General features: G+C 37.1%; 1 protein-coding gene across 1 annotated transcript in view; it reads right to left on the bottom strand.

Moving 5' to 3' along the window:
- Nucleotides 1–1347: 1347 nt before the first annotated feature.
- The window catches only part of ATP7A (ATPase copper transporting alpha), a 158368-nt gene continuing 146833 nt past the window's right edge, over nt 1348–12882 (bottom strand). Inside the window, exons 19-23 of the mRNA XM_004022208.6 lie at nt 12207–12349; nt 10512–10715; nt 9876–9993; nt 7757–7859; nt 1348–7377 (exon numbers count right to left, since the gene is read on the bottom strand). Coding sequence (XP_004022257.1) covers nt 7101–7377; nt 7757–7859; nt 9876–9993; nt 10512–10715; nt 12207–12349 — 845 coding nt within the window. The 3' untranslated portion in view covers nt 1348–7100. The remainder of the gene's footprint in view (nt 7378–7756; nt 7860–9875; nt 9994–10511; nt 10716–12206; nt 12350–12882) is intronic.

The following is a 12882-nucleotide window of genomic DNA, read 5'->3' as shown; positions in this document are numbered from 1 at the left end:
TAGTACTTTAGAATGAATTAATCTCAGTTTTTTATTATGTGATTCTAATAACTGCAATGAAGAAATTGAAATTTTGATTGGGTGAGGGTTAAGCAAATAATGCTCAAGTAATGGCAGCACTTGAGTTTACAGAGAGGCCTGGGGGTTGGGGGAAGGGCTTTGACAATGAAAAGCTGGGGGCCATTCGAGGGCAATAGACACAATATGCCAGACTATTTCAAACTTTTTCAGAGAACTACATGCATGGAAGTTTTCAGATTTAAATTGCATGTGATCCTGTTTATACTAGCAATTTCATTTAAACCTTGTCCTCAAGAACCTTGCCTTTCACACCTTACTCATCACTCATTTCCACAACTAGTGGTCACATCTATGAAAAGGAAGCATTAAGCAATTCACAAATTTGACTAGGGCTCACTGGCTCTAGTCAAATTTGTGAAAGCAGCAGCCCAATCTCTCATCTCTATCTGAATTTTAGCAGGGCCTTTAAAGCCTCCCCCAACAGGTTTCTGGCTTCTTTGTTTTGTTTTGGTTTTGTCTGGGAGGTTTTGAAACCTGACGTCTTTCTCAGAGGTCAGTCAAGACTCCAATAGGAAAGAGGGCTGGCCAGCCAAGCAGATACCTCAGTGATTTTTTTTCTTCTGCTTTCATTTTTAATCTTATTTTCATACCCTGAATAATCCCAAGGATTTGAGAGGGAAATAAAACTTAGTTTTTCCTTACAAATAAGTTTAAAACCCTTCCTTAACTTGAATAAGTGTTAGGTATGGGAATATATTTTGGGTGGGATCCTCATACACAAATAGGACTCCCCAGTTGCTAGAAAAGCTCTTGTCTCCATTTAGCTCATTTAGGGTAGACAATCTATAAAGAAAGTATTACAGGCTATGAAGGAAAGGAGGACAGTTATATTCCTTTGTTTCTTATCATCACTAAAAGATACAGCAAGAGGAGTGAAGTCTGAAGGAAAACAGATTTCTCTCCTCTCACTCTTAGTGAATGTGTGGTACTGCCTCCAATCCTGCCCCATTGTTGATTAAAAAAAAAAAAAGACACCAAAACCACAAGGTAGTTTGGAACTTCTGGTAGAGGAGTTGGATGATATAACAAAATAGACACTGACAAAAAAAATTTTTTTTAGAATACTATAATTGTAAAATTGAAGGCACATCCTTGGCAGAAATATGATCAGTTGCATGCTTATGGAAGAACAAACTACTGAATATCTTATCTACAGTAGATGATTATTGCACAACATCGTCCACTGATGTTTTGGGTATTAATTAATGTTCAACAATGGTTAATTAAACATTTCTTTAACTAAAAGCATAAGATTGAGACGCCTGGTTTTGGCTATAAAAGGCATTTATTATCAATGTCATTACAGAAGCTCTTTTCACTGAAGAACAAGAATTCGTGCTTTTGTATTTTATCTGGTTACCCATACCAGATAAACTTTCAGAAAGACTACAGAAAGTTAGTGTAAAAATAGCTAATAATTTGGCATGAATCTAAATATTTTATATTTGGTAAAACAGTATTTTTAAAATATGGAAAAGAAAAAAAATCTAAAAGGAGTGAGGCCAGAAATGTTTTTATTTTATTAAAACAACCAGTAACCAGATGCCTCACCCAAAGAAAATAATAAAATAGAGTAAAATAAATATTAAGGAAAATAATTTTAAAGCAAGATCCACAAGTAATGGAAAAATTTCTCTAAGAACATACATTTTTGATTTTTAAGCTGCATATATAAAAGATATGGACATTTAAATTTTTGGAAACATTTTGTCTACAACGCAATTTTAAGTATTCTTAACAAGGAATACATCCAATAGAATAACTTTTAAAAAGTTAAAGCAAAGTATAAAATTATTTGTTCACAAGGCATCAAATCTAATACTCTAAAATGTTGATACTAAACTAGGAAAAATAACACTTCTATTCTCACAACTGACAACCATACTTCTTTAGACAATGACACTAAATAGTTATGTTTTAACCTTTGAAATTTAAAAGGCATCTTTGGGTATTTAAGATAAAAGATGCCCCTTAGTTGAGTCTGAATCAGCACTGGATATGACAACATCCTTGTTATCATCAGACTGAGGGCATGGTTGCTGAATGAATACAGAAACTGACGAAGAAACAACAAAAAAACGAACTTCAAATAGTCTAATATCAAATTCAAATATAAATCCATTTCCTTCTATATGGTAACGTGTATATGTGTATGATACGAGTAAACACAGATGCATATGCACACATTTATAAAGTTTGTTCTTATTAGTAAATAATTACCTAAAGCTAGTTACTAACTCAAAGCAGGGGTTTTGATCCCCTCCGTATATCACCTCTCTCTTTGGTGACTACAGGTGCTCTATGAAGCTAATAGGAGCTCAGAATTTCAAGAGACTTGTGGAAGAGAATTCAAAGATAGTGACAGATATTTAAAGCAGGATTCTTTTGAAATGGCATGTTTTCTATTCCTATACAAAAGGCTAAATTATATTATTGATTTTTCTGAGATTATATAGGCTCTCTTCTCATTGTCCTATGGTGTGCATCTCTTGGCATGTGGGGCCAAATGGACAACTCTAACACACACATGAAATAAAAGTAGTAACTGGCTATGTTCAAGTGCTTCAGAGAGACAGCAATGAGAATGAGGGGAAAGGTGTCTCTTTTTTCAAAAGTCTCTATTATACATTTTTTTGTATTAGCTATTTCTTCTAGAAGAAACAAGTTATGGTATGATGGACCACTGGGATTGAAATAAAAAACAAGTATTAAAATTCAAATTGAAAGCATGGAGGATGGCATAGGCATTGGTCTAAAAAGAGCCTAGACATACAAATTCATTCATACTTCATTAAAATTGGTTTGCTTTTCTAGATTAAAAGCACCTTCATCACATTTTAGTTCTCTTTTTAAGATAGCTGAGATAAAAACAAGATCTTTTCCAAATCTTAAAAGTCAATGTAGAATTATGTTGTAAACTTTTTGAGTCTGTATGAAAGAACAAGAGAAAAAGGAAGTTGGGGAAGAAGAAACCCATCCCCTACTCCCACATGATTTGACTCTGCTCTGTAAAAACAATTTTTAATATTTATTGCTGACCTCAAGGGGATATAATAACTAATATTTACTGAGTATAAATCTTATGTGCTAGGCATTGAGTTAGCAGCTTTACATGTGACAATGGGACTAGACATTAGGAACTTACGAGTTTTTTTCACTTACATATTCTGCATCTGAAATCCACCTTGCAGATAACAAATTAGTTTAAATAGTCATACAAGTACCAGACCTCTGACCAATGTATTAACTCTCAGGCACTCACAGGGCAATTTCTAAGTTTATATGCCAATGAGAAGCCCATAAATCTGCCAATCACACTAACTAGCAAATGCAAATATTTTAAACTACAGACAAATATAGATTTGGCTAAAAGGTATCATAACCTAGGGAAATTCTCATTTCTGTATTACAATTTAGTACAGTTTTTGGAAAAAGCAGCTTAGTGTAATGATATTATTTTAAAGTCATTTTGAGAGATTATCTAAAACAATAAGAAAATTAAAATCTATTAAATTATAAATATCAGCTAATGTCTTGTATTCTCTCCAAAAAGGACAGATTTAGTGAATCCAGGTTTTCATTCCAATCCCAAAGAAGGGTAATGTCAAAGAATGTTCAACCTACCGTACAACTGCACTCATTTCACATGCTAGTAAAGTAATGCTCAAAATTCTCCACACCAGGCTTCAACAGTATGTGGACCAAGAACTTCCGGATGTTCAAGCTGGATTTAGAACAGGCAGAGGAACCAGAGACCAAATTGCCAATATCCAGTGGATCAAAGAAAAAAGCAAGAGAATTCTAGAAAAACATCTACTTTTACCTCATTGACTACACTAAAGCCTTTGACTTTGTGATCAAAACAAACTGTGGAAAATTCTTAAAGAAATGGGAGTACCAGACCACCTTAACTGCCACCTGCGAAACCTGTATGCAGGTCAAGAAGCAACAGTTAGAACCAGACAAGGAACAATAGACTGGTTCCAAGTTGGGAAAGGAGTACATCAAGGCTATATATTGTCACCCTGCTTGTTTAACTTATATGCAGAGTACATCATGCGAAATGTCAGGATGGATGAAGCACAACCTGGAATCAAGACTGGCAGGAGAAATATCAACAACCTCAGATATGCAGATGACACCACACTTACGGTAGAAAGTGATGAGGAACTCAACAGCCTCTAGATGAAAGTCAAAGTGGACAGTGAAAAAGCTGACTTAAAACTCAATGGAGTGCTCAGCCTTCCACTGAAGACTGGTCTGCAGCCCCCACCGCCCAGGCCACGGAATGGGTAGGAACCACCACTGAGTGGTCGTAAGCTGCTCTTCCACACTTGTAGAACTTCCACAAACTTCCACCAAAATGGAAATTTGGTTGATGGAAAATAAACTTTCTAAAAAATAAAACTCAATATTCAAAAAACGAATATCATGGCATTTAGTCCCATCACTTCAGGGCAAATAGATGGGGAATAAATGGAAACAGTGACAGACTTTATTTTCTTGGGTTCCACACACAGACTGTGACCATAGCTATGAAATTAAAAGACACTTGTTCCTTGGAAGAAAAGCTATGACCAATCTAGACAGTATATTAAAAAGCAGAGATATTACTTTGCCAACAAAGGTCCATATAGTCAAAGGTGTGGTTTTTCCAGTAGTTACTTATGGATGTGAGAGTTGGACATAAAGAAAGCTAAGCACCGAAGAATTGATGCTTTTAAACTGTGGTGTTGGAGAAGACTCGAGAGTCCCTTGGACTACAAGGAGATCAAGCCAGTCAATCCTAAAGGAAATCAGTCCTGAATATTCATTGGAAGGATGGATGCTGAAGCTGAAGCTCCAATACTTTGGCCATCTGATGTGAAGAAATGACTCACTGGGAAGGACTCTGATGCTGGCAAAGATTCACGGCAGGAAGAGAAGGGGACAACACAAGATGAGATGGTTGGATGACATCACCGACTTCATACACATGAGTTTGAGCAAGCTCTGGGAGATGGTGAAGGACAGTGAAACCTGGCATGCTGCAATCCATGGGGTGGCATAGAGTTAGATGTGACTGAGTGACTGAACAACAGCAAGAATAACAACAAGGTAACTTTATGACCAGTATATGTTAAAGATGGTAGTGTCAATCTTTTGGGGAAAAAAAATCAATTGTAGAAGTGGTACAAAATCTTAAGTTCCTGAATAGAGGCTGAAATACTAAGAACTTATAGCTGAACTCAGCAGGAGTGAACTGAAAGATTACACAGAGCGTATGCAGGTAAAGAAGCAATAGTTAGAACTGGACATGGAACAACAGACTGGTTCCAAATAGGAAAAGGAGTACATCAAGGCTGTATACTGTCACCCTGCTTATTTAACTTACATGCAGAGTACATCATGAAAAACGCTGGGCTGGAAGAAGCACAAACTGGAATCAAGACTGCTGGGAGAAATATCAATAACCTCAGATATGCAGATGACACCACCCTTATGGCAGAAAGTGAAGAGGAACTAAAGAACATCTTGATGAAAGTAAAAGAGGAAAGTGAAAAAGTTGGCTTAAAGCTCAACATTCAGAAAACTAAGATTATGGCATCCGGTCCCATCACTTCATGGCAAATAGATGGGGAAACAGTGGAAACAGTGTCAGACTGTATCTTTTTGGGCTCCAAAATCACTGCAGATGGTGACTGCAACCATGAAATTAAAAGATGCTTACTCCTTGGAAGAAAAGTTATGACCAACCTAGACAGCTTATTGAAAAGCAGAGATATTACTTTGCCAACAATGGTCCATTTAGTCAAGGCTATGGTTTTTCCTGTGGTCATGTATGGATGTGAGAGTTGGACTGTGAAGAAAGCTGAGTGCCAAAGAATTGATGCTTTTGAACTGTGGTGTTGGAGAAGATTCTTGAGAGTCCCTTGGACTGCAAGGAGATCCAACCAGTCCATTCTAAAGGAGATCAGCCCTGGGTGTTCTTTGGAAGGACTGATGCTAAAGCTGAAACTCCAATACTTTGGCCACCTCATGTGAAGAGTTGACTCATTGGAAAAGACTCTGATGCTGGGAGGGATTGGGGGCAGGAGGAAAAGGGGACGACAGAGGATGAGATGGCTGGATGGCATCACTGACTCAATGGACGTGAGTTTGGGTGAACTCCAGGAGATGGACAGGGAGCTTGGCGTGCTGCGATTCATGGGGTCGCAAAGAGTCAGACCCAACTAAGCAACTGAACTGAAATGAACTGAACTGAAGGAGTCACTGAAGGAAGAATCTGATGTATTTTTTTTTTAACAGTGGAAAGATGGGAAGCAGGGAACTATGTAGTGTATAGGCCCTTAAGGACTTTGAACTACAAGATAAAGAAACAAAGAAGGTACTGGAAAAGTCATCAGTTACTTTTGTCAATGAGAAGCTATCTACACTTAGCTCACTTGAAAGAACATAACAAAAGTAAACACACTGGGGCATCTAAGAAAGCAACCACAAAAACCAAGATGCAGGGAGAATAAGAGGGGAAGAAAGTCTGTAATAAATAAGGCACGTCTATTTTTAAACAATTTCTACTGTTTTCCTTCAAAAACTAGACGTTTTATACAGTGCTTTGAAAGCCACAGCTCCCTAATCTGGCAGGCAGGGAGAAGGGCTCAAGAATCTCAAGATTATGCACTCAAATTTTACAATGTTTAATTATTTTTTCTTGAACTTTTAGTCAAATAAAAAATTATTTATGACTTCAGCAGCAATTCAACATCTTCAGCTGTAGGACTTGTAAACCTCACTGCTCTGCCTTATCTGTTGCTAGTGAAAACAAAAAATACTGGAATTTCATTTTCAATAAAGCTAGGTTCTGAGCTGATGCCCTGAAAAAGATATTTTTGCCATCAGACAAATGCAATTCAAACAGATTCCCTAAAATGAGAGCATGAGACCAACATAAAGCCTTGCAATATTTTAAAAAGCTAAGGTGATCATGAATACTGTGTCAGTGCAGGACAACACCATCTAGCAGCATTCTCTGTGGCCTGTTATAACGCACTGTCGTCATCTTCCCTGCAGTCTCCGACCAGGAGTGAATGCTTGTCAGGTTCACTGGTACCAACGCTGTTCAGTGATCGTTTATCAGATAGTAGTGAATTTATGGAGGCTCTACTGTAATTAACAATTCGGTCCAGCAAACCCAGTTTAGGAGAATTTCTTGAGGTATCATCTATTCCAACATGAACACTTATTTCTGAAGGACTTTTCTGTCCCATTTGGTTTCGGGCATGTAGTTCATAATTCTCATAAGTTGGTTTCCTGTAACTGGAAAGATGCAAAAGTATACTAGTTTGAAATAATCAAATGTGAACCAGGCACTTGTTACATTCAAAAATGAAGAGATTTGGATAGTATGAAATGTATAAAGGTGGTCCCTGCTAGGAAATTAGCTCAAAAGGAGTTGTATGAGGTCACATGATCAGAAATCCTACTTCTCAGAGCCAGTGTACTAGATATTACACCCCTCAGTGCTTGTGGTTGCTCTGTATAGACTACACAAGGTGATAATTACATAAAGTTAATATTTATTATTAAAAACAGTTTGGGCTTGTCATTAATCAATACAAGAATAAAACCTAGCAAGACTGACTGTGGATGATAAAAGGAATACAAAAGAGAAGCGTGAGCAAGTCATTATACTTACAGTTTAAGGAAGAGTGAAGAAAGTACTACTGAAACAGATGAAGCAGCCATTGCAGCAGATCCCATCCAGGGCTGCAAAACCAAACCAATGGGCATAAAAACTCCTAGGAAATAAGTTTGGATTAATTAGAGCAGACAGTACTAAACACATTACCAATGTGTTCCTAATACATATATATAAACATTTCCTTCCTCAATATTTAATCAGCAATTTATCCTCCTGTTGGTATAGATTTATGTCATTGCCAATTTTTCACTAACACGGTGTTGCTGTGAACATTCTTGTACATGTCTCCTTGTGTATGTTTGAGAACTTCCCTAGGGTACATACCTAGAGGTGAAACAGCTGGATTATAACATGGGCACACCTTCAACTTTAGGTAGATGCTTCTCAGTTGCTCTCCAAAGTGGCTATACCAGATCACAAACCCCCCAATAATGTATTAGAGTTCATATTCTACAAACTTATCTACACTTGGTTTTGACAGACATTTTAAAATTTGTTCAAATGATAGAGATGAGATAGACTTACTGTACTTGTAGTTTTTTATGTGCTAATCTGTATTTTTATACTTTTTCTACAGTGACCATATATTACTTGTATAATTTTTCAAAAATAACTTGCTCCATGAATTAATCTCCCTGGACTTTGTTTTTTACTTTGTCCTCTCTGTATCTGTGTTTCCCTGTTGATAACCAGCTTTGTAATTGTTCTCATGTTCTTCATGTTCATCTTTGGCTCTCTAACCAGAGAGAACAAAAAGAAAGTGATAATTATTTTTTTTTAAAAAAATTATTTAGTTTTTATTTATTTTTGATTGTGCTGGGTCTTCATTGTTGTACATGGGCTTTCTCTAGTTGCAACAAGCAGGGGCTACTCTTCACTGCAGTGCACAGGCTTCTCACTGTGATGGCTTCAGTAATTGAGAAGCATGGGCTCCAGTAGTTCTGGCTCACAGGCTTAGTTGCTCCACGGCATTTGGGATCTTCCCAGACCAGGGAAGATTGAACCCGTGTCCCCTGAACTGGCAGGAGGATTCTTAATCACTGGACCACCAGGGAAGTCTGATAACTATTTTTCTCATGTTATTGTTAACACCTACCAAGCCCCTAGGTAACAGGGATGATCAGATGCTTATTAAATAATTGTAACCTGCTTTTGGGGGGGTCATATTCTTTTGTTCAATCTCTCTCTCTCTCTCTCTCTCACACACACACACACACACCCCTGGCTCCCCAACCTAAAAAAACTGTTGGTATTTTAAAACATTAAGAACATTCTCTGTATGTTACAATTACAAAAATGAAACAAGATAAAAACTGATACAGAGTAAAAAAGATCAGAAAGACATGTACAAACTAAAATACCAACAGTAGTTGTATTTGGGTAGTGAGATTAAAGGTAAATTTATTCTCTTCAGCAAAAATAATAAATGACCAAGTAAATAAGTACATATGGAGAAAGAGATGAAGCAATGTGGCAAGATATATTAACTGTGAATTTAGGTGAAGGGTATACAGATTTTATTATATCATTTTTTCCCTTTCATAGGTTTGAAAATTTCAAAATACACAGTTGGAAGGGAAAAACGGTAAAATAAAATAAACCTGTCTGAATGATTATACATTTTAAGGCATAATGAAAATGCTGAAAATTTAAATTACTGATTATCCCTGATAGCTCAGTTGGTAAAGAATCTGCCCGCAATGCAGGAGACTCTGGTTCAATTCCTTGGTTGGGAAGATCCACTGGAGAAGGGATAGGCTACCCACTCCAGTATTCTTGGGCTTCCCTTGTGGCTCAGCTGGTAAAGAATCTGCCTGCAATGCAGGAGACCTGGGTTTGATCCCTGGGTTGGGAAGATCCCCTGGAGAAAGGAAAGGCTACCCACTGCAGTATTCTGGCCTGGAGAATTCCATGGACTATATAGTCTATGGGGTCGCAAAGAGTAGGACATGACTGAGTGACTTTCACTTTCACTTTAATATTCTCTCTCACCATACCAGCAGGCTACATACAAAACTGGGCTCAAAACTAGTAAGAAGAAGAGTAAAACTTCCAATATGGTAGGCATCTAACGACTTCAGGAAAAAAGCAATACAAGTTAACCATCACATACCAGCAGCTATAGGAATTCCAATCAGATTATAAATTAGAGCAAAGACAAAATTTATCCGAATCCTCTTGACTGTCTTCCTTGATAAATCAATACTTGCCACTACATCCAGAAGATCATTCTGAGAACAGAAATATTTATGATATTAACAACAGATTCTAACTTAACTAGTAACTTGTATTTGATACTATGTATGACAAAGATGATATGTATCTTAGGGAAATATGTGAATTAACTCAAATCTCAGATAGTGCTAAAAATTTGAGTCAGTCTTGGAAGAGGTTTTTCAGAATTTTTTTCTCAGGGTTCTGAAAACACTTTTAGGGTTGTATGCTGGTACAGGGACTAAACCCCACTAAAATAACTTCAGCAAGTACTTGCTGAAGATAATTGTGTTCTATGCATATTCCTAAATTTAATTCTTCATTTAGAAGCTTGTTGTTCTCATTTGCTCCCCTGAATTGAGAAAGTCTGAAAGTAATTACTAAGACTTCTCATACTCCCATCCTGAATTCTCCCTTTCTCAAAGGCCAGGAGGATGGAAATTAGAAGGACAGAGTCATATGCTCAATATACAACATTATCTCTGACCATGCAGAGCAGTCTCACACTCCTCAAAGGTCAGGCCACCAGACTTACCCTTATCAAAACCACATCAGCTGCTTCAATGGCTACGTCTGTGCCTGTGCCAATAGCAATTCCAACATTAGCCATGGCCAGAGCTGGGGAGTCATTGATTCCGTCTCCTACCATTGCTACCCGTTTCCCCTCCTCTTGAAGTTGCTTCACCTTAGCAACCTTGTGGGAAGGTAGAACTTCAGCAAACACTTTAGTAATGCCAACCTACATGAGGGAAAACAAACTCCACTCATTTCAAGAAATATTACTGAGTATGTGAAATACAGGGCTTCCCTGGTGGTTCAGTGGCAAAGAATCTGTCTGCCAATGCAGGAGATGCAGGTTCAACCCCTGGTCTTGCTTGGGAAATTTCATGGACAGAGAAGCCTGGTGGGCTACAGTCCATGGGGTCAAAAAGAGTCAGACATGACTGAGCAACTAAATAACAAAAACAACAAAGCCTAAAATATAACTGTTATATTTTATATAAAATATTTATTATTTTACAGTGATTTTATATACATAACAATGATGGTTCATTTTCCACCTTCCAGATGTCCAAATTTTAAAATATTAGTAATATCTAGGGATAGTAAGACTACAGGAAAATGAGCTCTCTTAGATACTGTTGGTGGGTATGTAAATGTGTACTGTCATTTTGGAGGGCATGTACCAGCATCTATCAAAGTGTGCATGTCATCTGGTTAAGGAATTCCACTCCTAGCTCTATTTTGGACATTCTTATACATGTATAAAAAGATGTATGCCCAAGGATGTATATTACTGCCTTAGTTGTAACAACAAAATTTTCAAAAGCACATAAATTATTATTTTTTATTAGAGGAATGGTTAAGCCAATTATGATACATTCACACCATGGAATTCAATGCAATGATGTAGAAAGAATGAAGTAACTTTATATGTTCAGACATGGACAAAGCTCCACGGACATGGACAAGGCATACATATTATTATCTGAAAGAAAGTAAACTGCTAAACAATTTGTACAAAAATGATCCAATTTATATTGAAAATACCAGAACTATACATCTGTATATGAACAATAAGTATATGAAAAAGTGTAAGGGGAGAGGGCTGGACAGGGAGCTTGGGAAAAGGGTGACAAACTTTTTACTTTATATCCTTCTGTATCTTTTTATACAAGACAGTATTTATATATTACTTCTATTAGTCAATAGAAGAGGGGAGAAGGCATTCCAAAGTAGAAAAGAATAACATGAGAAAAGTTTTAAAGAGAAAGCAAAAGTGGGGGATCAGTAGCAGGAAAATGCTATGGAAGAGATGGTTCGTTCTATCAGTGGTATCCAGGATGGACTAGAGAGGGTCATGCGTGGAGCTACTGCTGTACTTTAGGCATGAGAGGATGAGAGCCTAGCTTAGGCTGGCAGCACTGGTAGAGACTATGAGCAACATTTCAAAGGAAGCATCAACAGAAACTGTGTACAATGTCACTAAGCATCTCATGAATTAAGCAAATAGCTTTTTACTTATAACAGTTCCAGAAAAAAGCACAAAGTCCTTCCTGTGCAGACAGTATGTCAATTCTTTTTTAAGGAACCAGGTATGGCTACTCAGGGATAATGAATATAATAGGTAGTACCAATTCTTTAGCACCTGAAGGCAAGAAAGAAAATGTACGTGAAGAGTTAGAAGTTAACACATACTCCCACCCCAACTACTAAGTAAACCCATTACCTGAGAAGCAATAGATCTAGCTGTTTTACTGTTGTCTCCAGTCATCAGAACTACTTCTAAGCCCATAGATTTCAGAATATGGACAGCCAGTTCTGCTTCAGGCTTCACTGTATCAGCAATAGCTATCAAACCGCACAGCTCATCTAATATAGGAGCAGCAGAAAATAGAATTTGGAATATGGTGAAAGCAGAATAATATTCTGACTTAAAATTTCAGAAATAAATGATTTTTGTTAAACAAAGTTGTTCAGGGCTTAGCTTAACTCCAAATACCCCCAAGACCACACAACCCCACAGTAAGCCTCTATTCTTGGTTGTGAAAATACCACAAACCCCACAGTAACCCCACAGTAACCTCACAGTAAGCCCCTATTCTCGGCTGTGAAAATCTCAGAGTGATGTAGAGGTTACTAATGAAGGTAATAATAGGAAAATGAAAATAAACTTTACTGGATATACTAAAAGACTTACATTCTTCCTTTAGAGAAGTATTGCCAAGAGCTCCAAACACTTCAGCTAATTTAAAGGCAAATGAAACTGAAACCCAACACTTTCTTCCTTTCAAAGGTGAAGGGGTGGATGAAAACAAAACTGGCATTTTACACTGGGGGAAAAAAATCACTGCAAGTAGCTATTTTATTTCAAAAATGAAAGTAAATGGTATTTTCTGCTTTTT

Source organism: Ovis aries, chromosome X (assembly GCF_016772045.2).
Source record: "Ovis aries strain OAR_USU_Benz2616 breed Rambouillet chromosome X, ARS-UI_Ramb_v3.0, whole genome shotgun sequence".
In the NCBI taxonomy this organism is placed as follows: domain Eukaryota; kingdom Metazoa; phylum Chordata; class Mammalia; order Artiodactyla; family Bovidae; genus Ovis; species Ovis aries.
The sequence above is the reverse complement of the archived record's forward strand: the minus strand, read 5'-3'. Positions and strand labels throughout refer to the sequence as shown.